Source organism: Pipistrellus kuhlii, unplaced genomic scaffold (genome assembly GCF_014108245.1).
Source record: "Pipistrellus kuhlii isolate mPipKuh1 unplaced genomic scaffold, mPipKuh1.p scaffold_m20_p_15, whole genome shotgun sequence".
NCBI lineage: Eukaryota > Metazoa > Chordata > Mammalia > Chiroptera > Vespertilionidae > Pipistrellus > Pipistrellus kuhlii.
Window position 1 is genome coordinate 18,342,034 of NW_023425460.1, and position 25,896 is coordinate 18,367,929.

General features: G+C 40.8%; 1 protein-coding gene across 4 annotated transcripts in view; it reads left to right on the forward strand.

Annotated features, from left to right (window-relative positions):
• The first annotated feature begins 17,783 nt into the window (after window positions 1-17,783).
• The window catches only part of FAM13C (family with sequence similarity 13 member C), a 114,900-nt gene continuing 106,787 nt past the window's right edge, over window positions 17,784-25,896 (forward strand). For 2 of the 4 annotated variants that reach the window (XM_036438418.2, XM_036438419.2), the window contains exon 1: window positions 17,997-18,166. In XM_036438418.2, the coding sequence (XP_036294311.1) occupies window positions 18,105-18,166 (62 nt within the window). In that variant the 5' untranslated portion in view covers window positions 17,997-18,104. The other 2 variants (XM_045581857.1, XM_045581856.1) reach the window with 2 other exon arrangements.

Below are 25,896 nucleotides of genomic sequence, written 5' to 3' on the forward strand. Positions count from 1 at the left end.
CTTTTTATTCTAGAAGGTGACAGTGAATGCTTAGCATGAAAGTTATTTCCTTGGCTTTCCTTGTAAAACTAAGAACAGAACAACTGATTTATTTTAAATTGTGTATATATGAGTGTTTTGTTGATTAGAGATTTATTTTAAATTGTGTATATATGAGTGTTTTGTTGATAAGAGATTTTACCTAATTACAGCCTGAGTATGTGAGCTGGGTACAATTTGGCAAATTTATTCTTTATATATTTTATTGATTTTTTACAGAGAGGAAGGGAGAGAAATAGTTAGAAACATCGATGAGAGAGAGAGTCATCGACCAGCTGCCTCCTGCACACCCACCCCCTACTGGGGATGTGCCCGCAACCAAGGCACATGCCCTTGACTGGAATCGAACCTGATACCCTTCAGTCCACAGGCTGATGCTCTATCCACTGAGCCAAACCGGTTTTGGCCCATTTGACAAATTTAAAAAGTAAGCAATAATTTAAAATACTCTAGCAAATAACAATAATAAAAGTGAGCAGGGGTTAGATGACTCAAAAGATATACACCCACAGAACTTACTGTGCATATTAATATGACTTTACTACCCAACCTCTTTACCAGCATAACTATGTTACTCCACTGCCTTCAACAACTTGCTTTCACTACTCCAGGATACCCTTGCCCAGGGAATAAAAGTGGCAAATACATTTATTGTTTCAGGAATTCCCCATAAAGCCCATCAAAATGAACTTCAAACTATTCAACTCCTCAGCAGATAGCATCAGGCCACTGTTTATGCCCCCAAGACCCTTTGGACCCTTCACCTCAGAGTCTTCATTTTGCTATAGCAATGAATGATAAATTATTATATAAATAATATAAATTATTATATCATTACTCTTACTTATTCTTAATTGTTCTCTCCTCCCATCCAGTGACCCACCTTAAACCAGACTCCACAATTTCATAAACATCCCAACTTTGCCATCTTTACTTCAGATTCTGGTAAGGTACCATTCTCCCCTCCCAGGTAAGAATAAACTCAGGTTTGTCTTATCAAAAGGCCATTTTTAAAAATATATATTTGTATTGATTTCAGAGAGGAAGGAAGAGGGAGAGAGAGACAGAAACATCAATGATGAGAGAATCATTGATTGGTTGCCTCCTGCACCTCCCACCCCTACTCCCCCACTGGAGATCAAGCTCACATCCCCAGCATGTGCTCTTGACAAGAATCAAACCTGGGACCCTTCAGTCCACAGGCTGATGTTCTATCCACCAAGCCAAACCGACTAGGGCCAAAGGCCATTTTGATGATATTTGGGTGGAGTCAGTGTTTGGCAAAAAACAAACAAACAAAAACCATATATATCTTTTTGTATATTTGGCTAAATACTGATAATTGGTGAAGCTGGGTGATAGGAATGTGGTTTTATTATATTAGCTTCTCTACTTTTATGTATGTTGGAAAAGTTAAAAAAAAAACAAAACAAAAAAAAAACACCTAAAATCCTTGACTTAAAACCTAGCCTGGGCTAGAGGCCAAGGACAGGAGCTGCTGAGTGAGTGATGAGAGCTCAAGACAGTGTGATAAAGAGACTGGGAATTGTGGCCTGATACCAACTTCCTATAGCCCTGTGGCATAGTCTCCCTCAATTTGAGGAGTGTGAACATCCAATTCCCAACCTGGTTCTTGACAATCTACAGCACAACAAAGCATTCCTGCCCACTCAATTGTACCAGCCAGACCTCGGACTGTAACACTGTTCTTATGAGCAGATGACCCACTGTGGTGGTGTTCATTCTAGAGCTTGGAGCGTGTGAAGTGAGCCTTCCTCCACTGTGTTATTTCTCATGAGTAGAAAGAGGGTAGATAACAAACAGGTAAGACAAGGGGACCCTTAGTGTGTGAAATACCGTAGGAGCCATGCAGTGGGGAGAATCCCGGGGTCTGACTAGAAATCCAGACACCCCATTAACATCCACAGATGTTTTGCCTGTCATTTCTTTCCTCATTTCCTTTGATGATCTTTAGTGTTCTCCTTCTGAGCCTTCTCCTTGGTCAAGTAGTTTTTCTCTACTTCTACTCCCAGACCTTCAGTGATTATAATGGGGGTTGGGTGGGAGGTAAATGTCATTTTAGTCCCCTTGCCTTCCTCCCAGATTAACTTCATGAATGGTGGAGTCATAGGTAGCCAGTCTAGCCCACAGAAGCTAATTTACCCATAATGTGGCAGAATCCAAGTCACTTTCAATGGAAAACTGAGGCAAACAGTATGAGACAATTTCATTCTATTTCCAAAAAATGGAATGCAGTTTTCTGATTGGGTGGTTGGGGCTTCTTAGAAATTCCTAAGTAGAACCCATAAGTCAACATTCTATAAAATGAGCCAATCTATGTTTTATTAGTATTATAATACCATTAACTCAAATTCTTAACCATTGGCCAGTCCTTTACCACTTTAATTAGTCATTTATTATTTTGATGTGATCACTGCCAAGATAGAGTTTTAACTTCTAAGTTTTTCCTTTATATATAGATTTTCTCTTTTTTCTTTCTTTTGCTTTCCCTTTTCTCCCTCCTCTCCACCCTCCCTCTTTTGTCCCCTCCACTATTTTCTTATAAAAATAGGCCATGCAACTTTATTTCTACATTTCCCCCAAATATAGAATTTTAAGGCCACTCACCACACAAGATCAAATGTGTTAATGGTAGAACTGAGGCAGCTTCCAGGTCCCAGAATTCCCCATCTGTACTTTTTCTTGTATTATGCTGTTCTCTAGGCTTTAGAGCTTTCAGCACTTTAGTGATTAGATGAAAAGATCTAATGGGTGATATACATTTTATAGTTTATTTTTCTTTGAAACTGAGACTGGATGTTCTATTTTTTTCTCTCTCTAAATTGACCATTTTTAATGAGTTTTATAGTCGTAATTCATGTCCTATTGGTTGAAAATTACAATGACATCAATTACTTTTTTTATGATTTCTTGAGGACCAGTAAGATGTTAGTCATTTCTGGGCAAAGTCAAGCTCGGTGACAGCAGGTCCAGCAATGATAGGAGTTGAATCTCACATGGAGGGATTCACACCAAATATAGAATCACAGCAGCCCTGACTGTCCCAGAGCCAAGGGCATTCGGCTCTCTCTGGATGTGTGTAAACCACCTACATATGACAGCTCACAAGGTCCATCAAAAAATGGAGCTAAGTCATCGTCTCAAGGAGGTGATAAGGGAAAATTTTATACTAATATGCACTTAGGAACTAGAAATAGTTGCAGAGTGAGGCATTATGCTTTTAGAACTATAAATACATCTGCTCTTTTCGGTCTCAGTAAACAGTATTCCTTGTCCAAGCTTAGCAACGGATGACTTTTGAGTTATTTTTCCAGTATGATTGGTGGCTGATAAATATTTTACTAAGGTTTGTTAGCTTTCATTTGTGAGCCCACTGTGGAAGGGCTGGGGGTCGAAGAGAGAAAAGCAGAAGAGAGAAGCTCAAGGAGAAGAGAAAAGGGAGGATAGCATTATACGATTTTTCTCTATTGATACTGAACAAAATAAACTTCAAAAGTGCTTCATATTTGGATTTTACCCAGCTTTCATCTAGCTAACTAGTATTGGCTTCATTAGCAACATACTCTAAGCTAGGAGTTCTTCATTTTTCTTCTCTCTCTCTCTCTCTCTCTCTCTCTCTCTCTCTCTCTCTCTCTCTCTCTCTCTCTCTCTCCTCCAAGTCATACAGGATGGATGATGGCTGGGGTGTGGAATTTTCCCATCACTGTGCCAGGGTTATGAGCAGTTCCCAGGGAAAATGCTGCAGCAACTCCACCCCTTAATCTCCACTGGAGATTGCATTTAGTAATGCATGTGAGAGAATGATGCTGTTGTAGAAAAAAACTTGGAGTGGTTCAAGTTGTTTAGAAATGGAACTATTCACAAATGTCAGTATTTGACAAATGACTTGCAAGTTGCAACACACCTCACAGTTCATATCAGCTGTTGAAACAAGTGTTGAGGACTATTGCTTGAATTAGTTAAATTAAGTAGCCAGACTTTTTGTTCTTAGAGATTACCAGAAATCTTGCCTCTCCTTTTATAAATCCTCACCCAAGGGTATTTTTTTCCATTGCTTCTTTAGAGAAAGTGAAAAAGAGGGAGGGAGAGAATGGGTTGGGGGGTTGGGGGAGGAGAGAAACATGAATATGAGAGAGACATTGGTTGCCTCCAACATGAACCCCAGTTGGGGCCAGGATGGAACCTACAACTCAGATATGTTGCAGGAATCAAACCCATGGCCCTTCCTTGCAAGGGTTGACACTGTAACCATTGAATAACACTGTCCACAGTTTGCCTCCCTCTCTTCTTAAGCTGTATCTTCTATATATACACACATTTGTATATAACATATAATTATATATTGTATATAATATATACACATACACATATAGGTAACGCAGAAGTATAGATTAATGCTCCATTGAAATGAAAAGTATTACTATCTTCTATTGTGACTGTAAGGATAAGGAAACCAACAATAATTATTCCTAGATGCATCAATGTAAATATCTGTGGCATAGTAAAGAGAATGGCAATTTTTTTTAATATCCCTTCCATGAACAAGTGGGTCTATTATCCTGTCTTTGAATTGGAGCTGACTTGTATCTGTTTTGACTAATAAAGTATGGCAGAACTAAAACAATAATAATAATAAATTTAAAAATAAATAAATAAAATAAAATAAAAATAAATAAAGTATGGCAGAACTAATGTTATGCCACCTAAGCCAAAACTTAAGTGAACTGGAAGCTTCTGCCTTGGTCTCTTGGAAGTCAGCTGCCATGTAAGAAGATAGATTACCCTGAGATCACTATGCTGTGAGAGGTCACTATGCCAGGTGGAGAAAGAGGTCAGGAGCATGAGTTATTGGTTATGTGGCTTAAGATTCCATAGCTTGGAAGGTGGTCCTTTAGTCCCACCTGACCCAGCTGCTTCCACATGTATCAGAGATGCACTTTTCCAGAATTCCTAACTTGCAAAATCAAATGGTTGTTTTAAGTCATCAACACAATAAGTAACAAGAACAATGTCCATGGGTAGAGAATTTTAAAGAGATGCAGACTATTGTGTTGTCAGCAAAGGCATTTATGTAAGGCGATTACCAGTTGAAATGCAGACCTATTTGCATGTGCCAAAACCCTGACAATATGTGCATAGTGAATGCTGTCAAGATTTAAAAACAGAGAAGTAGTAAATGAAACCATAAGAGGAAGAACAAACACTTATAATAATCTTTGATGGTATAAGAGGAATTATGGGGAGAAAAATACCCTTTACTCTTCATAGAACAGAAAAATCTTTCCTGAGTGCGCCCAGGTATCTTGGCTGCTTCCTGCTTATGTGTGAGGCTGTTCTTCTTCAACTGAATGACTCATTTAATTGCAATTTGTGTTTGATTAGACCTTCTCTGGCAGGAGAAGGTGCTGAATAGGATAGAAATGTCACTCCCACCTTTAATTGATTTGTGCCTTTATACTGCTACCTTGTAACCCTGGGTCCCTCAATTTGCTACCTCTCTCCCTAGCCCCACCCCAAATATTTGCCCAAACCTTTGTTCTCATTTCTTCTCTTCCCATTGCTAAAGTAAAACAGTCTAAGTTTTACTATATTAAATAATCCTATATATAAAAGCCTAATATGCTAAGTGTTCAGTCATCCGGTTGGCTGTTCAACCAACCAAAGCATAATACGCTAATGATATGCTAAGGCCACTCAACCACTCGCAATGACATTCCCTGACCACCAGGGGTCAGACAGTTGACAGGTTGACCAGTAGCTATGATGTGCACTGACCATCCAGGGACAGACAGTCGACAGGGGGCAGACGCTCCGACCATTAGGTTAGCTTGCTGGTAGGGTCCAGCCAATTGGGACTGAGTGAAACAGAACAGACATGCCCTGGAGCCCTCCCATGGTCCCTTTCCACAAGGGGCAAACACAGCGAACCAAATGGTAAGGAGCAGTGAGCAGGCCAGCAATAAGGAGTTAAGGAGTCTCAGACTGCAAGAGGGACCCCACCCCCAGTGCATGAATTTCATGCACCGGGCCTTTAGTTAATTAATATACTTCCCTAATTATAAAAGCAAACTAGAAGCCCAGCGCACAAAATCGCACAGCTCTGCCCACCCCCTTTCCGAGCTGCTGCTGCTCAGGTTTGTTTTGCTACGCAGCCACTGCTGCCACTGCAAGCCTTGTGAGCTCATTTGTGCCTGGCTGGTCTCCATTCCTCTCTCCAATGTTGAGTGTCTGAGCCATTGGCTGCTCTGAACCATTTGGCTCTTTCCCTTAGTAACAGCTTTTACCTTCTGCCTCAACTACTCTCCCATCTCACGCCCTTCCCCCACTCATGCCTCCCCCCACGTCCTCCACACCCCCCCCCCCCCCCCATGCAGCTGTGTTAAACCCCACCTCTCTCCCCATGGCGGAAGCACCTCTGCTCACTACCTGGGGACCTGTGCTGCGCTCCCACCCAGCCCCTAGTCCCTGTGCCCTTTTTGCCCCATGACTCCCCTGAGTCCCAGAGTCCTGCCCAGCAGGGACAGTGCAGTGGGACTCCCCTGATGCACCTCCTGGCCAAGTGTCTGTAGGCGCCAACTGGGACACAGCATCTAGTCCCTGCCCACCCACCTGTGCCTCACAGTGCTCACAGCCCACCCACCCGAGTATGCCCCACCTATCCGCCCACAGGCCTTTTATGATTAAATAACTTGTGAATTGAATAAATGTATATATATATTGTTTGCTTCAAGTTTTGAGAAGGACTGTATTCACAGAGCACCTATTCTATTGTACAAAATTAGATATGAGAGCCAACATAATTTTTGTTAAAATATATATTATAAAAGGTCCGAAAAGTTGGATTTAATAGCATAAAATGTCAGATAAAAGAATATAAAATTTCATTGAATATATGCAAAGCTGGGACTTAGGTTTAATAAATCAATTGCTCTCCTGCTGGATGGCACGGATGTGGATCTTGAAACAGCAGTTGACTCCCAACAATCTGAATCTTCAGTGTGCTATAGTTGTCAAAACCACTCACAATGATCTTGGGTCACCTCCAAAAAAGAGAGAGAGAGAGAGTGAGTGTGTGTGTGTGTGTGTGTGTGTGTGTGTGTGTGTGTAGTTAGTTAGAAAAAGGAGGTACAAATCATGTTTCAGTCTTCACTGAACAAACCACACCTGAAGCAATAGTGTGGCATCTGCACTTTAAGAGGACTTATCACCCTTTACCCAGTACCACATGATCAGGAAGGATGCTGAAAGGTCTCAAAGTCATGCTGTGTGACATCTAGGCCAGGAGACCAGAAGATGAGTTAGATTATTCTTTTTTGTTTGTTTGTTTTAAATATATTTTTAATAAATTTTAGAGAGTAAAAAAGAGGGAGCGAGAGATAGAAACATTAGTGATGAGAGAGAATCATTGATTAGCTGCCTCCTACATGCTCCCCAGGGGGTATCGAGCCCACAACCTGGGCATGTGCCCTTGACTGGAATCGAACCTGGGACCCTTTAGTCCACAGGTCGATGCTTTACCCACTGCACCAAACTGACTAGGGCAAGTTAGCTAATTCTTAGGGGTATTCAGCCACCAGTGGAGTACGAAGAGGCAGGGGAAGGCTCAAGTGGATCCCCTCTCTTCCCCCCACCCCAAGAGTTAGTAGAGTCTAATAAATGAATCTGTGGGATGGAATTTCTGATCTTTGAAGGTAACTCCTGATGTTCCTAAGAATTGCATCAATAGGAAAATGTATTCAGTTATTTGAAAACTGTTCATGAAAAAACCATTGAAACCTGTAAAGAATTTTAGTGAGTTTACTTGAGCCAAACTGTCTACATATGCTGGGAAGCAGAACCTCAATGAATTGAGATAATGCTCCAAAGAATGATTCGTTACATTTCTATGTATACATTGCAATCAAAGGAGGGACATAGGTGGGTTACATGAAATTCATTGGTGATGGAGTAAGGAGGCAGAAGAAAGCAAAGCAGTGGGAAACCCCTGGGATTGGATAAAAAGTAAAATGATGATGGACTTGTACTTAGGTGAGTGCAGGAACAATTAACATGATAACGAAGGAATTTGAGGTATCTGTCCTGGCACCCAATACATCCGGTTGTGCCCCAGGGGCTCCAGAAAAAACGAGAATTTATGTTACCCAGACATCTCATTGATATGTTATCTTAGAGGCATGAAGGCAAATGGACTCAGTAAAGAAGATCTAAATTGATCTTTGTCAGGTGAAATATCAGTCTAGGACATGACTACCGCTATAACCTGTTTGTAGTTAGATATTTAATTTTCAAACCATCTTTTGTGGTTATTTTAGGTCTCTGAGGTTGCAAGACTGCCACGCAAGCCTCTCCTGAGTTTGTCAGGTTAGCATGTGGCTCTTTACTTTCACAAAACTAATTTAAACTGTAATGTTGACAATGAAATGTGGGGTTTTTCCCCAAGAAAAATTTTTTTTAAATAGGGCACTCTAGGTCAATAATTCTGCTTCCATGCCCCAATCTTGTGCTGATACATGATTTTTGGACTGGAACAAAAAACTGTTCCCCTGGTCAGGATGGTTCCTGGGTTCTTTGTCCACCAGAGTCAAAGAATGAATCCACGGACTGAAGATGTTATAGCAAAGGTGGAAATTTATTAAAGAACAAGTACAGACTCCCAACTGGGGAGGGGGGGAAAGAGTCCTGCTGACTTCCTGTTTCCATGGTTTATAAAGTTTGGAAGTCCCTGTGTCCTGATATCCCTCCTGATTGGTCAATATTCCTTTTTGAATTGGTTACTATAGTCGCTCCCAAGGCCCTCCTCCCTCATTGTCCTCCTATTCCTTCTGGACATTTTGGCTATTCCCAGTTCCCTTGTCTTATATAAATGTAACTGCTGCTGCTCCCTCATGTTATGGAAATATACCTTCTCCCAGCTCTTTTGTCTATGGAAATGTAACTTCTCCTAGTCCGTAGCCCTGTGTTTTTTTCCTTGAACCCCCAATTCTAAAAATTCCCTAAACCTGCCTACATTCCCCTAAAATTCCTATTTCAGTGCCATAGCAAACATTGCTAACCAGTTAATCCCAGTGCTCTTTCTGACTAGACTAGACCACACCTCAGAGACAACGTTCTAGGCAGCCGGAACTATTAACCATGTTGGCATAACAGCATATTTGTTTGTTATCCTTGCAAAGCAAAGGAAGGTGTGAATAATATTGATAAGCCTCATTACCTAAAGATAAGCTGTCTTGGAAAAAGCCCACCTAAAGTGTACCACTTAACACAGGAGCTAGTGTTTTGAAATAAATAGAAACAATAAGAGGAATAGAGCTTCACCTTGAAAAAATGGAATTAAGTCTTTACTCATTCATTTCATTCCACAAATATTTATTGAATATTTCAGCCCTGAGGACACAGGCCTCCAAGAGCACCCATTCTATTGGGAGAGGCAATTGTAACACAAATAGACAACTATTAAATATCAGGTAGTGACAGGTTCCACAAAGAAAATCAAGTAGAATAAAGTGATGGGAGCTGCTAATTTAGGGAGTGTGGGCAGGAAAGTTTTCCCAGAGGAAGCACTTGTGAGCAGGCCTGGGGGTGGTGTTCCTAGCAAAGAGAAGACCAAGTGCTAGGGATGGATCAGATTCACCTGTTGTCACAACAGCAGGGAGACCAGAGACAACCCCCAGAGTTGTCTCTAGGGGCCAGAACACATAGGACCTGGTAGATCATGGTAAATAGTAAGGACATTATAAAAACATTCTTAATTTACACATGGATATATTTGTGATACTCTGGTAATTCTTAGATATACTAAAAAATAAATTATGCTCATTGCAAGGGATATATCTATAATTTTTCTGGAAAAAATTAGCTAAAAATGATAACTTGCATCTTACATTGGCTACTCACTGCATAATTATAAAAAGGTAACATTTAAAAATTAGGGGCTTCAACCCTGGCTGGTGTATTCAGTGGTTAGAGTGTTGGCCCATGCATCAAAGGGTGTTAGGTTTGATTCTCCATCAAAGGCATGTGAAGGGGAATATAAGACAATTGGGGGCTAGCAATCTGAATCTGTGCCAGTAACCAGTACCTTAAGGTACATTCCTGTTAGCCTATAATTAAGTCACTGCCCCTTCCTTAGGCAATAATCTGTTTTCATAAATACTCTCAGTTTACAAGGGCCACAAACCAAGAATTTAACAGCTTAGCCAGGGGAGGTCACCACCCAGGCCAGGCCTTTGGATGTAATCTCACTTCCCCCATCCCTACCCAAAGAGAAACTGCAGAGCCTGCAAAAAGTCTGGAAGCCTGTTCTATATTTGGGGAGACAAAGAAACCAAGGGGATAAATGGGAGAGACCCTCCGAATTTGGTACTCAGGTTTTGGAAACCAACTCCCCTGAGTTACCATACTAGTACATCTGCAAATAGAGGGTTTTTTCCTGAATCTTCTGAGTACCTGTTGTGTGTTTTCTGGTCGCCTGGTAAATTCTGCAACACGTGTACCTGGGTTGCAGGTTGATTCCCAGCCCAGTCGGGATGCGTGCATGAGGCAACCAATGGATGTGTCTTCCTCACATGGATGTTTCTCTCTCTCTCTCTCTCTCTCTCTCTCTCTCTCTCTCTCTCTCTCTCTCTCTCTCTCTCTCCCTCCCTCCCTCCCTCCCTCCCTCTCTCTCCCTCTCCCTCTCTCTCTCTCTCCCGCTCTCTCTCTCCTCTCTCTCTGTCTCTATTTCCCCGCCCTCCTCTCTCTCCCCTCTCCTTTCTCTCCCTTCTCTCTTCCCTCCCTCTCTATCTTTCTCCCTCCCTCCCTCCCTCCCTCTCTCTCCCTCTCCCTCTCTCTCTCTCTCCCGCTCTCTCTCTCCTCTCTCTCTGTCTCTATTTCCCCGCCCTCCTCTCTCTCCCCTCTCCTTTCTCTCCCTTCTCTCTTCCCTCCCTCTCTATCTTTCTCCCTCCCTCCCTCCCCTACCCACAACCATTCCTTCCCTTTTATTCTCCCTTAAAATTAATAGAAAAAAATATCCTCAGGTGAGGATTGACAACAAATAAAATTAAGGGCTTCATAAATTTTTCCAAGGTCCACTTTTAATCCTTTCATACTTAATTAATTCCCTTTACCAGTAGAAGTAACATATCACTATCCTTGTCAGATATATCTGCATTTTATTGTCAGATGTTTCAAAAAGATTGTCAGACAAAAGTGGATTTGCTTTTAGGGAAGGATGCATGATTGGGAGACCAATATCATAACCAGTGCTCCATCACAACTAGCTTCCCTGGGCATCTTTGAGTCTTTAGGAGCTCAATATTGACCACTCCAGTAATGAGGCCTCTCTGGTTATGGAGTCAGGTATTGGAGCTAGTGAAGGAAAGGATTGGAGGGCAGAGTTGGGAATAGTTTTCTTTGTGGAAAATTATATTTCTAGGCAAAAGTTCTCTCTTCCCACAGGGAAGCCTGCTCATTCTCAAGGGTCCTGGCAGGAAGGTACAAGTCACTGTGTCCAGGCCAGTAGAGCAGGCCTCTGTTGACTTCCTGGCATTGTAAAGATTCTGGCTCCTTGCCACAGCATCTTGTAGAAAGTGATTTCTCAGAATTGAATGTTTCTCCGGGGATGTCTGAGTATTTTAAATCGAAGAGTTGTAAAATGAGCACAAAGCCATTCTGGGTAGAGCTCTCTTTATTTTAAGAACAGCCAATCTACATTAAGTAAAGTTATTATTTTTATTGTTATTTATGCAAATACTAAACCACTATGGGAAATAGAAAGAAAATAGCATCTGTAAGCATATTAGCCAAGCACAGCAGTTTGTTCATCCTATTACCAACTTTATGTTTATATCTTCTTATCTATTGGGTCGGCAACTAAGTACTTGCGGATTTTTAAAGGAAAATCAAAGACAATTTTTTCATGGAACTAAATAACTTTATTCTGTAATGTATTGCCCATTTTGATCAATGACCTTTTACCATCTTTCAGGCAGCATCATAATCCCATGTTCAAAAAACTTCTGGTTTTTATTAGCAAAAAACTGAATCAGGTATGATTTGACATCATCATCATTATTGAAATTTTTACCATTCAAGGAGTTTTGTAAAGATCGAAACAAAAAGTAATCAGATGGTGCAAGGTTAGGACTATATGGTGGATGTGGCAAAACATCCCAACCAAGCTCCATTAATTTTTGCCGAGTGACCAAAGATGTGTGTGGCCTTGCATTGTCATGATGGAATACAACACCTTTTCGATTTGTCAATTTGGGCCGCTTTTCTTCAACTGCATTGTTTAATTTCATTAGTTGTTCAATGTAGACATCAGAATTGATCGTTCGGTTGGGTGGTAAGAGTTCAAAGTAGACAATTCCTTTGTAATCCCACCAAACTGATAACAAAACCTTCTTTTGATGAATATCAGCTTTTGATGTTGTTTGAGTTGGTTCACCTGGCCTGCTCCACGATCTTTTCCGCTTGATATTGTTGTAAACAACCCATTTTTCTTCGCCAGTTATCAGTCGTTTTAAAAATGGATCATTTTCATTACGTTTCTTTAGCAAATCGCAGCTGCTAATGCGTTACGTTAACTGTGATTCTTTCAGTTCGTGAGGAACCCATGTATCGAGTTTTTGAACATAGCCAAGTTGTTTTAAGTGATTTTCAATGCATGTATGTGATACATGAAGCTTCTCTGCAATCTCACGTGTTGTACTGTGACAGTCTGAATTGATTATTGCTTTGATTAGGGCGTCATCAACTTCAACTGGACGACCAGAGCATTTTTCATCTTTGAGTGAAAAATCACCAGAACGAAATTTGGCAAACCAATTTTGACACTGCCGTTCTTTTAAGGCTTCGTCACCATAAACAGCACATAACTTTTTATGAGCTTGCAATGCGTTTTTCCCTTGTGGAAATAAAAAAGCAAAATATGACGAAAATGTTCCTTTTGATTTTCCATTTTTCAACGAACGCCAAACGAAAACTACAAAACAGATCAAAAAACTTTTTTCACTGATTAACAGCTGAATAGCCAACTACCAAATAACAAAATGTGTTTTACATTTGTACTACGTCTGCAAACCTAAAAATTCAACTGAAGCCATATGTGTGTGAAACCCGCAATTACTTAGCTGCCGACCCAATATATACTAGAGGTCCAGTGCACAAAATTCATGCATGCAGGGGGGTCCCTCAGCCCAGCCCCGTGTCCTCTCATAGTCTGGGAGCCCTTGGGGAATGTCTAACTGACAGCTTAGGCTCGCTCCCCATGGGCCTAAGCTGTCAATCAAACATCCTTAGCATTGTCATGGAGGTGGGAGATGCTCTTACCGCCACTGCTGTGCTAGCCAGCCATGAGCCTGGCTTCTGGTTCAGCAAGCTTCCCACTGTTAGAGTGCACTGATCATTGAGCGTCTGCCCCCTGGTCATCAGTGCACATCATTGTGAGCAGTTGAGCTGCATTAGCATATTATTAGCAATTATGCTTTGATTGTTTGAATGGATCACTGGTCGACCAGACACTTACCGTAGTATATTAGGCTTTTATTATATAGGATAGGATATAAAAGCCTAATATACTTTTATGTCCCCTTGGGAGTTCAATTGGGAGACCAGGAGTTTGATCACTCACTATGATGTGCTCTGACCACCAGGGGACGGAACAAAGAAAGGCCCTGGCTGGCAGCCAGAAGGCGCAATCGGCCCTGATCACCAGCCAGGCTTAGGGACCCTACCGGTGCAAGAATTTTGTGCACTAGGCCTCTAGTTTATTGTTATAACAATGAAAATGATGATAATAGCATTTACTGACCTTTTATTGTTGTTGTTTTCAGTCATATCATTTACTCTTCATTAGAATCCATGACATAGGTTATTATTTATTTATTTGTTTATTTATTTATTTATTTATAAAAATATATTTTTATTGATTTCAGAGAGGAAGAGAGAAAGAGAAACATCAATGATGAGAGGGAGTCATTGACTGGCTGCCTCCTGCCTACCCCCTACTGGGGACCACAACTTGGGCATGTGCCCTTGGCAGGAATCGAACCCAGGACCCTTGAGTCCACAGGGCAACACTCTATACACTGAACCAAACCAGCTAAGGCCATGACATAGGTTATTATTATCTCCACTTAACAGAAGAGAAAACTTGGGCATGGAGTGGTTATCGGAATTCAAACTACTAGCAAGTGGTGGGTCTTAAACCTTGGCAACTCTATAAATTTCCTTCTTGAACACTATGGCATTGGTTTAGATTTTGCATAAGGCAATTCAATACATTAGAATAAAAAGGTTTTCATTTACAATAAAGAGGCTATTCTTATTAAATCTGAAATTTAGTTTGGTTTTAGGAGCACTGCTAAAGTAAAACATTGAAACATTTAACATGTAAGTGAATTACCCATACTTAAATCTATTGCTTTCATTTTCCTATAATTCTACTTATAATTTCAAAATAGGGTTATATATAATATATACAGATTATGTATTATATATTTGCACACATATATACATACAACGCACAATTACCTCTAAAACATTATGATGACAGGACTGTGTCTGTCTTATTTATAGCTATTGACTAGTGACAAGCATATGGCATCATCTTTTCATGCATTTGTTCAATGAATAATTATACCAGTTAATCTATTTTGCATTTTTTCTCTGATATACTTAGGAAACCTTTTCTCAAAATTCCCAGTTCAACATAATGTTAACATATTTAACAAAATGTTTGGTCTTCAATGAGTTTGAGAAATACTGATTAAAAGACAATGATTTCTTTGTTGCCTAATGTGCAATGTGAATTTATAAGCTACATCCTTTCAAAAACTTATTTCTGACCATGTAACTCTTTTTTTTCTTTCCTTTTCTTGGATCATCTGGAAGACTAGAAATTTTTACTGAAGACACTTTGGGAAACACTGGTCTAGAACTTTCTTCTTCTAGAACTTCAATATTGGTTTCTCTGCTTCTCTTTTTGAACTCACCTTCAACTGCTATTTAGTCATACAGTGTCTTTAAAATAGCCAGATGTTGTATGATTATTCATTCATCAGTTCTGTTCTGTTCCAAGTTGAATATTTCAAATTATAAAAACAAAATAAAAGAAGGCCTTAGAAACTATAAAAATAATGTCTAAACCTGATTTAATATGAAAACAAATAATGTTGGAAGAGATGATGGAGAAATAAAATTAAATGGTTGATTATTTTTTGCATATTGCCAAATAACTGTTTTCCTGGGACATTTAAAAAAAAAAAAAAGGTAATGAGCTATATCAACAAATTATTTTTATTGAATATGAATACTACCTAAACTATTTTTGTTTTATACCAGCCAGGAGCTGGTGAGAATTCTTATTTCTTTTCTATGGGCATTATTGAATACAGCATTTATTATATTATTGATATTTTATTTTTTAATATATTGGTCTTGATTTCAGAGAGGACAGGAGAGAGAGAGAGAGAGAGAGAGAGAGAGAGAGAGAGAGAGAGAGACAATGAGAGAGAATTATTGATCAGCTCCCTCCTGCATGCCCCCAACTGGGGATTGAGCCCGCAACCCAGGCATGTGCTCTGACTGGGAATCAAACTGTGACCTCCTGGTTCATAGGTAGACACTAAACCACTGAGCGACACTGGCCGAGCTATTATTTTATTTTTTATTGATTGATTAATGAGAGAGAGAGAGAGAGAGAGAGAGAGAGAGAGAGAGAGACAGATTTGTTCCACTTATTAATGCATTCATTGCAACGTTGGCGTATAGGAATAACACTAATCAACTGAGTTCCCTGGCAGGCCAGGGCTGCATTTATTTTATGTAGTTGTTATTTCATGTTATATTCAAAGGGCCCACATTATTTTATATACTTGTCTAAGTCTTGTTTCAAAGTTAAAAGCTGTTTTCCATTCCAGATGGGCCACTGAAAATGCTTAAATGAGAAAAGTATGATCTTTCTCCGCATTAGGACATTTCGAATCAGTACCATAGGCAATGAGTAAAAAGAATTTCTGAAAACTGGCTACCTTTGAATCTTTAAAGCCAAGAAGACTGAATATAGACGTACCTTTTATCAGCTTCAATAAAATGGAAAGAACCAACCTTAGTTATGACTAAATAATGAATACACATACATTCTTGAACCTAGCTCATATGAGGCTGGCGGCTGTCTATTGTATTTTTAATCATTCAAGGGATGAATGTTTCTAAATGTATTTAGTTAATAGAGTTCAGGTCTAAGACCATTTAGGTTTTTAGTCAGCTGCTTTTGAAAAGATTCCAAGAGACAAAAGTAAAATTGCAAAGGGCCTTAAATTAAACCTGCTTTTCTTTGAAAAATCAAAATTGAGTTTTCAAAGTATAAGTTGAAACAGCTGAGAACATGACTCTCTTACACATGTAGGCACACATCAGAGATCTCCTTAGGCATTAATGAGAGAACCTGTAAGATGGTGATGCCCTTGGTTCCAGGAGCATTTTGAGGATCTGAATTTCTACCAGTATTTGGAAAGAAAGTATCAGATTGTTAGGTTAGATGCAAAATTGGTTAAAGGTGTACACAGCAACAAAACCATACCTTCGAGGTTCTTTTCCTCCCTACAGACTGGACAAAAAGTGCAAATGAGCAGGTAACTACACAGTGCTTGGGATCTAACCTACCCTGAATAGCAAAATGAAACACAAGTACATTTTCTCAGAGAATTAAGGGGTCCTTGGGGGGAGAGGGGCCTCTGAAACAATGTCTCAGTGTGATACTGAAAATTCATGCTTTTTGCCCTTATTACTGAATTTGGGGTAATTTCCTAAGTCTCCGAAAGTAAAAATTTGGTGGTATTTGTTGTTATAAATTAAAACTCATCTGCTTATACAGTTTGGACTAAAAACCACCATCTCAACTGCTCCTGGGAGTGGAGAGTTTAGAAAGTGGGGGAAGGGGTCTTCCTAATTCAAAACCAGCGTCTTTCAGAGATGACTGTTCATTCCCCATCAAGGTCAAGCTGGCAGGAGCAATGAACAAAGGAAAGAGGGCAGGACAAACATCCCCAGGGGGAAGCGAGTGGGAGCGCACAGCCTTCCTTTCATTAAGCTGGGCTGCTTTTGTCTAAAAGGGATAGCTTTTGTGGATGCTATTTTTCATCTTTTGTAAAGGTGCTTGGGAGCGGAGCTTCTGGGGCTGCTCCCAGCATGGGAAGCCCCTCCTCTTGCACGGTCCCTCTCGGTCCCCGCTAAAGCCTGGAATACATTCCCCACTCGCTCTTATGGGCTCATTCACCTCACAGCTCCGTCCTCTGGGGCTAGGTGCTTCCTCTCAAGGACTGAAATAACAGGGATCAGACAGACCGGGTGTGATGCGGGGAGCCCTCCTCCTCTTCCTCTTTCCTGAGCAATACATGTAAAACAACACACCAACACACACACACACACACACACACACACACACACACACACACACACACACACACGATCCTAGTAAAACAGAAACAGCAGCCATCTCCCCTCCTCCTCCTCCGGGTCCCCTCCCCCTCCTCGTCCCCTCCCGGCTTTTTCTGAAGGATGGATGAATCTCTGCGAGCTTCCATCTCCGGAGGGGGTAGCTCTGTGAAACTGGTAAGAGCCGTGTGCCAGAAAGCAAGTCCCCCCCGCGGGTCTGGGCACCAGGCAGAAACAGTTGGGCTTTCCGATTGCCAGCTCCGGGGGTGGCTGGCACCGGGAGGCTTGGATGCAACGCGGCGCGGGGCCGGGAGAGGTTGGGGGTCGCGCTGTCCCTCTCCAGGTGCTCCCTGCGGGGGGAACCCGGCTCCGGAGTCCCGCTCCATCCACCGCGCCCGCCCCGCCCAGCGCGGTGCCCGCAGCCTCGGGGGCTGCCGGGCTTTGTGGTTCGCAGCGAGGCTGGGCCCCTGCTGGGGGTGTCGTTGCGAGCATGTGCAGACAGCAGCCCAAGGTAGAGCTGGCGTGCCGGGCGAGCCCTGAGATTTGCCTTGCAATGCCATGTTTGTGTGTGCGCTCTAACTCCCGGAGAGCGACCAGGGAGGCGGCTCCCCCGCTGGACTTGGCTGATGTTTTCTTGTTTCTGTTTCAGCCTTCAGGATAATTCCTTCAGCGGCTCCGCCGTGACAGAGTAAGTGATTCTTTCCTAAAAACAAGACTTGCATGCCTTTCTCTGAAAGAAGCAACTATCATGAAGGTACCCTCTAGTCTACACTGTCCCCAGCCGCTCTTCGTCTCAGATACGTTCTTTCCTATCATCTGGGGCTGGAAAGGACCAGGAGACTTGCGGACCTATGGGGCGCAGAGATCTTACACAGGTTGAAATCAGCCTTTTAGCAGCTGCGGGAGAGAGATTAAAACAAGCTGATGCTTGCTGGAGCTCAATGCACCAAGAGATGTATTCTTGGAGCTCAGATTAAAAAAAAAAAAAATCTATTTGACATGTCATAGAGGAAGGTCTGTTGTATTTTGCCAACATTGGTGTCAGTTTTCATGGAATGCACTGTATATATTTACAGCAAGAGAAGACGGATGTAAAATGACTTGAGTTGAATTCCAGCATGTGATAAACAGGCTAAACTTATCCTAACCTCTCTTGTCTACAGATTCTTAAGACCCAGTAAACTTTTCTCGCAGGCTCTTTGTCATTTTTGTCTTCTGACCTCAAAGATCTGGCTATAAGGAGGAAAGAGTCATTCGGTCCTATGGTTAGAGTGTTCACTGGGAGGGCTAAAACCATTTAAACATGGAATGAAGAAGTGTAATATTTTACTCAAGGCCAGCACACACAGTATTTTTTTAAATTAAATATTTATAGTTCATGATGTAAATTTTTGTCATCTCTTCCTGAATATGTTTGCCTAATATTTACATATAAGTTAAGAATTGAGAGCATATTATGCTAACACCATAATTTATTTGTAATTTACATATATACCTATATGTGAGAATATTTATACTTTAACAATTTTTATCTAGGCTAACTCATGATATTTACTTCTGGGACTTTTCTGTGGGAGTCACTGTCACAGCTTTTTAGGAAAAAGGGTGTATAAGGTGTTATACTCAACTACAATAAGAAAATGCTGCAAGTTTAATAGAGAAAGCCCAGTAATTTGGGAGCTGTTTGCTGAAGTTCCCTAACAGGCAAATAAATGTGGGAATAGATATTTTGTGAGTATCAAGTCTTACTACTGTCATAACTCGGAGATGGAAGGTAAGATTCAACAGGACTTCCGAGGCCCTCTTATTTCCCTCATTCTTTTGTCTCTCTGGAGTTGCTACTCTCTTAGTGTTGTGCTTTGGACTCACTTAAGTGGAGTTATTTTTTTTTATATATTTTTTAAATATATTTTATTGATTTTCCACAGAGAGGAAGAGAGAGGGATAGAGAGTTAGAAACGTCGATGAGAGAGAATCATCGACCAGCTGCCTCTTGCACACCCCCCACTGGGGATGTGCCCGCAACCAGCAACCAAGGTACATGCCCTTGACCGGAACTGAACCCGGGACCCTTCAGTCCGCAGGCCGACGCTCTATCCACTGAGCCAAACCAGTGCCGGCAAGTGGAGTTATTTTTAAAAACAACCCCACTCCCCCACCCCCTCAGGGTTGGCTTTATTTAGAAGATGCAATATAATATGCTCATTGTAACTTATAACTTGTTAATGAGATTGTTTGGTAATCATGTGCAACTTTGCACTTTCTAAAAGCCCGGAAGTGGGGGAAGATGCCTGCCAAAGTCTGCTGGCCAGTGCTGAGGTGGAGACTTCCTGGTTCAGGTGCACAGGTACTGCTCTCCTCCCTCTGCTGTGTACAAACACCAGGTGCTTTCTGGGCCTGATTCTCCTAAGCCTTATGTGGCCATATCCCCAGAGTCAGCCACAGGCCTAACAGCTTCAAAATGGAGACACTGAGCTCCAAATGTCACATGGACACTTTGTGTGTGTGTGTGTGTGTGTGTGTGTGTGTGTGTGTAAAGGTTTTATAGGTAAATGCTGGGGAAAGACTGGTACCTTGTCTTTGGCCACTCCCCAAGGAATTCTGATTGCATAAGATTATGTTGTTTTCAGAAAAAAAATAGTGGTTTATTTTTAAAAAGCCCCGAGTGACAATTAGAATGCCATCTGGCTGATCTAAAAATCTAAGGAGCATATTTAAAACCTACCAAAAGCTTCATAGGTACAACACAGCATGGACTAGGGTCATTTAAAGCTAGTGGTTGTTTAATATAATGTTTTCTCCTCCCCTCAGTAGTACAAACCACTTTTCTTGGTTCTTTGGGCAAGACCCCAAAGCCAGCAGGGCCAGGAGGCACTGTCCTGAGACAGACATAGCAGGTGCCCAGTAAATGTGGGGGTATGGTCTTGGCATCCATAGAAGAAGTGCTTGCCTTTCTTATATGTTGTTTTGGATACAAGACAAATTCCTCTTCCTTCTGTCCCCAGCCCACTCCTACTTCTTCCTATCCACACTCATGTGTGTTTTTTTTTTTTTTAGAGCCTGAAATTCCAACTACAGATGATTTCTTTTGGTTTAAGGCCTCTGGTGGTGACACTTATTAAAATGGAAATTAAGAAGTCTGTGCCCCTGGGAGGTAGTTTCAAGTTGTCGTTATTACTTGAATATAAATTATGTTATCAGATAGTCTAACCTACTAGACCAGTTTGGGGTGGGGGAGTATAAGAGTCAAAGGGAAGGGGAATTGGGAGGGACTCAAGACAGATTTTATTCTCTTCTCAGTTTTCCCCAGACCTGGCTCTGTCTGTGCAGCTGTGGACCAATCACTTTCTTCTTCTACCCAGTCCTCCAAGATCAGTGTGGCCTTGGCCTTCCCTTGGTATCTGCAGTGCTCTTTCATCGGTTATTTTTTCCATGGTCATTTCCTAGGTTGTCCTGGCGGACCTGTTGTTTGAAATGAAGCTTGGCCAGCATTGAATTCTGACTTAGTTATCAATGAGTTAGTTATCATCTGAAACAGTGCTTTTCTAAACCAACTAATCATCCATATCAACTGGAAAGGGGTTGGGGCTTGGGAAAAATCCAACTTCCCAGGATTTATCTCAAAGTGGAAACGTAGCATGAGTGATTGTGTTGGAGTCAGCTCAGAGCTGGTCTGTCTGGGGTTGTAAACCGTAAGGTCTTTGTTAAACTTTTTAGAAGGATACTAGTTAGGGAGAGGGAAGGGCAATCTGGTTTTAAAAATACACATTCCTGGGCCCACCCTCAGAGAGTTGATCTGAGGGTGATGTGTGGTTGGGGTAGGAGTGAGACCAGAGCCTGCTCTTTCAACCAGGCCCTCCAGGTGGTGCTAATGCAAGTGGTGCTTGGGACACACTGAGAAATCCCACAGGATTTCAGGCTGTACCTCTGCAACTTTGCCTTCAGGTACAGGGTACTTCAAGATGAGTGACAGTCTCCTTCCTGGCATGACTAGACTACATTTTATCTAATAGACAACCTGAGGCCTTTCTTCTTATTTACCACAAGTCAAACAAGAGAGCTTGTAGGGGCACTTCTTTCACCACCATTTTCTAAGTAACAAGTTGTTTTCCCTCTCTTGTGAGTCTCTGGGAATGTAGACTGAAGGGAGGATTTGGTGGACTCAGAGGGGTGGAGCAAGTGACTGTCCACACTGGAACCCTGGGCAATTCCTTAGCCTCTTGTGTGAAGGTAATTTTTATGGCACAGCATTGTCAGGCTTCATTGAGATAATGTAAAAGAGAAAGTGAGCTGCGAAGAACTATATGCTTTTTCTTGTTTGAGGTTGAAAAAGGGAGTAAAAGTTTGAACAGAGAAAAAGATAACAACTCTGGGCATTTCACAAAGAAGTAATGGAAAGGGCAGATTGTCCATGTATTGTCTAGGCAACCACAAATCAAGAACTCTGGGACTTAACATTTAGTTGATGCCTCAAAGGAAGTCATTTAATAGAAGTGTTGCTCACTTTTATTTTATTTTATTTTATTTTTTACTACAAACAACAGTAGGAAAAACATCTTATATTGCAATCCAGCACCCACATATATACAATATTTATTTAAACAAATTTCTTGAAAAAACACTTAACTCTTACTATAGTGGCATTTTCTATTCTGTTTCTCTAACAATAACAGCAAGCTGCTGGTAGCTGCTATGTAATTTTAAGACCCTCTAATTCTCAACTTACAGTTTTAAAAACATTATACAAGAAGATACCTATTGTGAATATTGAAGAAGGAGATCATTAAAGAGATTGATCTTTAAATTCCTGTATTGGGCTCTAATGTAAAAGAGAGTGTCAGGCCCAAGACCAGTTAGGCACTTGGTCAGAATTGACTTTATTCCAGGAGAGGGATATCTGGATATGAGTTCCCACCATAGAACCCAGTTTTATAATTGGGTTAGTATTGTACATTGCAGTGGCTGCTGGACAAGGAATCAGTAGAATAATCAGAAAGGAGATATTAAGTAGAACTTGACAGTTTTCATCAAAGCAAATGAAAACCCAACTGAACTACAAAAGTTTGTGTATGTGTATGTCATATAAGCCAGTAGGGAGATCTGTTGCATTGCTGTGAGCAAGGAATTGTGTTTCCTTGAGTGGCAACTGAAGTGGTTCAGTAGGCCTTAGAATGGGATCAGCTAATTAGGTCTGGCCTCATACCTCAGAAAGCAACTGCAACTTTGTGTGTGCTGGTGCTGAATTTCCATTTTTAACTAATTGTACTCTGAAAAGAAAGGTTAACACATCTAATGAAGTGGGGGTGGGAGAGGATTAATAAATTCTTGCCAAATCCCCAAACAATAGATATTGTTGAGCTCTAGGGTTGAACCTCTGGTTGAACCCTAATTATTTGGAAGCAACAATACTAGATTTCTGTTCTTCATTGATTTTTCTACTTAGCTAGGTAATTTTAATTGGGAAACATTTTTATTTGCATTACAGAGCTTAGATGATGGAGAAGAACATGGCAATACTTAGGAATTTAACTGTTGTTTTCTATGAGATGGACAGAGTGGATTATTGACAGTCAAAAACAAGAGAAAGCAGGGACATTTAGTTCATTTAATTAAGAACATTTTATTAAATCAACTAACTTTTTTTTTAACTGCCAGTAAGAGCAAAGTATTTTAGCAGGTAGAGAGGGTAGAGTCTAGTCTGTAGGTGGCCTTTGTTTAATTCTGAACAAAACCATAATTTAAAAGGGATAATAAGGAAAGAGGATGACACTTTAGCAATTTTTCTAAGGGTAAAATTATAAACCATTGCTGGTAAAAAATCTTAAAAAATTTTAAATGATTTTATATAGTATAAATACCATATCATAGTTACATTTATGTGCGTAGGTATATTTTTGCCTCCGCATTACATAATGAATCTCTCAAATAGGGCCCAGGTCTTTTTCAACTTTGTGTCCTTTAGAAGTAGTGCTACTCAAAGTGTGGGTTCCAAATTGTTTGTAACTTGTTATAACTTGTCTGACACAAGAAGAGTAGGGAGATAAGCATTTAATAATGCTTATAGGAATTTGACATTTCTGTGACATTTTTACAAAAGTATCTATCCACAGTGGTTTGGAAGTAGAAAATAAACTGGTCAGTCCTGAATTCTAAAGAGTTTGAGAAGCACAGGTCCAATGCCTAATGTAGTACCTGGAAGTCAATAAATGCTCAACACATGCTTGCTACGTTATTTCAGGGATCAGAATAGCTACGGGGCCAATGTCAATGACTGGATTCAAGTACTCATTGAGGGTCCACTCTGGGGTAGTACTGTCAGCACTGAGAAATTATGGTTATTTCTTCTCCTAGAATTAAAGAGATCTCGGAGGTATCAAAAGAACTAAACAGCAATATGAGACAAGATATAGTTGGTTACCAAAATCTCATAATGAAGAGTACACATTTACTTATTAAGGTTAAAGTAGGAATGTGGCATGTGAATGAAGGTTCAAAGTTAGTGAGACTTGGGCAGTGAAGGATGAGTAGGAGTTGACAATGGAAAAAAGCATTTCAGGCTGGCGTGTGATGGAGTTGAGGTGGGGTGGGAATGGCTGAGAACTGGAACAAAGCCTCCCTCCTACACTAGTGACAGAGAATGGGTCTACTCCAGATTCCCTCGGGCAGTGTGGAACACTGTAGGTTTTTCAATACGGAATAGCCAAGACTTTTCCACAAGGTTACTACAGAAGCTTTATAAAAAGGAAGGGATTGTAGATGTATTTTGGGACTGTCTTAGTCAGAGGAAAGGCAAAAAAGCATGTAGTGGAGTCTCTTTAGAGCCATCAGTCTTAATGTCAGTATCCTCTCAAGAGCTATGAACCCTTAAGTCCTTGCTAAGATCTTGTTAGCTTAGGTGAAGCAGACCAGTGGAGGGGTTGGGAGTGGGGGTAAGAGCTTCCCTCTGGTTCTGAGCTTTTAAACTCACATGAAATGACATAATTTGTATCATTCCCTGAGATATGTTGGGAATCTGAACTGTTTGGAAGAGAGTGCTGAGGATTATTCTATTTTTTTAGTTTACCATGCTAATCTTAAGATATTAGTTTCTACTGCAATATTGCTATTGCTGCTTCTACTGCAGCAGACAGTTGGATCTGATGTGGTTTGTGTCTTCTCTCGGGTGTAAGGAAGACTCAGTCTCTCTACATGAAGACAGACTGATTGCTCCAGTCTCAGATATGACCCACCATTGCTTAGTTCTTAATTAGGAAGGACGGAAACCATCTGGGCCTGGTGTCTGTAGTCTCTTCTTTGAATTCTAATAATTTGTTCTTGTGCCTTCCTTCTTCTAATAGATTATTAGTTTTTGAAGGAAGTTTTATCATATCCACTTTTGAATTCCCCTCCCATCCAAGACCGTGCCTTTTATATGGGGAATTCTCAATCAATGATTGTGGAATTCAACATTGATTCACTCATCTCAATGTTCCCATCATAGACCTTAAGTAGATTTTTTTCACCAAAGGTTCATTGGGTATCTGAGTTATAGTGTTGGTTATCAAGGTGTTCATGGTCTAACGGCAAAACCATGAAAATGGTTTAAGCACTTTCACATACGTACATTTTATTATGTAATCTGAAACAGCTGAAAGAAAGCTGGTTTTTTGGTTTTTTTTTCTTTTCATATTGTAGATGGAGAAACTGAGGCTTAGAGAAATAAAGCTCATCCATGATAGCATAGTCACTACGAGGCAGAATGTGGACTTAGTCTTTCAGACTGTGAAGTCCACTTGGATAACATACATTGGTTGAAGGCCTGTTTTGTGTCCCAGAAACCATTCAAGGTACAGGATAGTGAAAGACAAATCAATCCCTGCTCCAGTCCATTGAAGGAGATAAGCAAGAAAATAGAGATGCCACTTTAAGTCCTATTTTAACAGAGGTAAACAGGATTCACTTAGAAAGACCAAGTAGCCCAGAGAGGTTTCTGGGATTCCTGAAGAAAATTATAAATGGCACATGGCATATTATTATTATTATTATTATTATTATCTTTTTTGTGGGCTCTAAAGCCAAGAAAAAGATGATGACATCAAGCAGGGGGAGCAAATTATCAGAAAACCAACAGAGTCTAGAGAAAAATTGTTCAAGTTAAAGGAACAACAAACACTTCAGGTTGGCAGGAATCATTAGAACTGGGTGGGGAGTGAGGAGGCCAGGAGTGATAAGAAATGAAGCTCCAGATATAAACAAAGGCCTAACTTCAAAGGTTTTGTGTCTCTTGCTAAGGGGTTTGGAATTTATCCTGGAGGTATGGGAAGACAATGAAGAAGCCTCAGTTTTTTCTTTGCAAATAATCACTTATAAATCTTATAACAATAGCTCCCATTTATTGGGTTATGGCCTTGAGCCAGCTTTTATGGTAGGCATTTTACA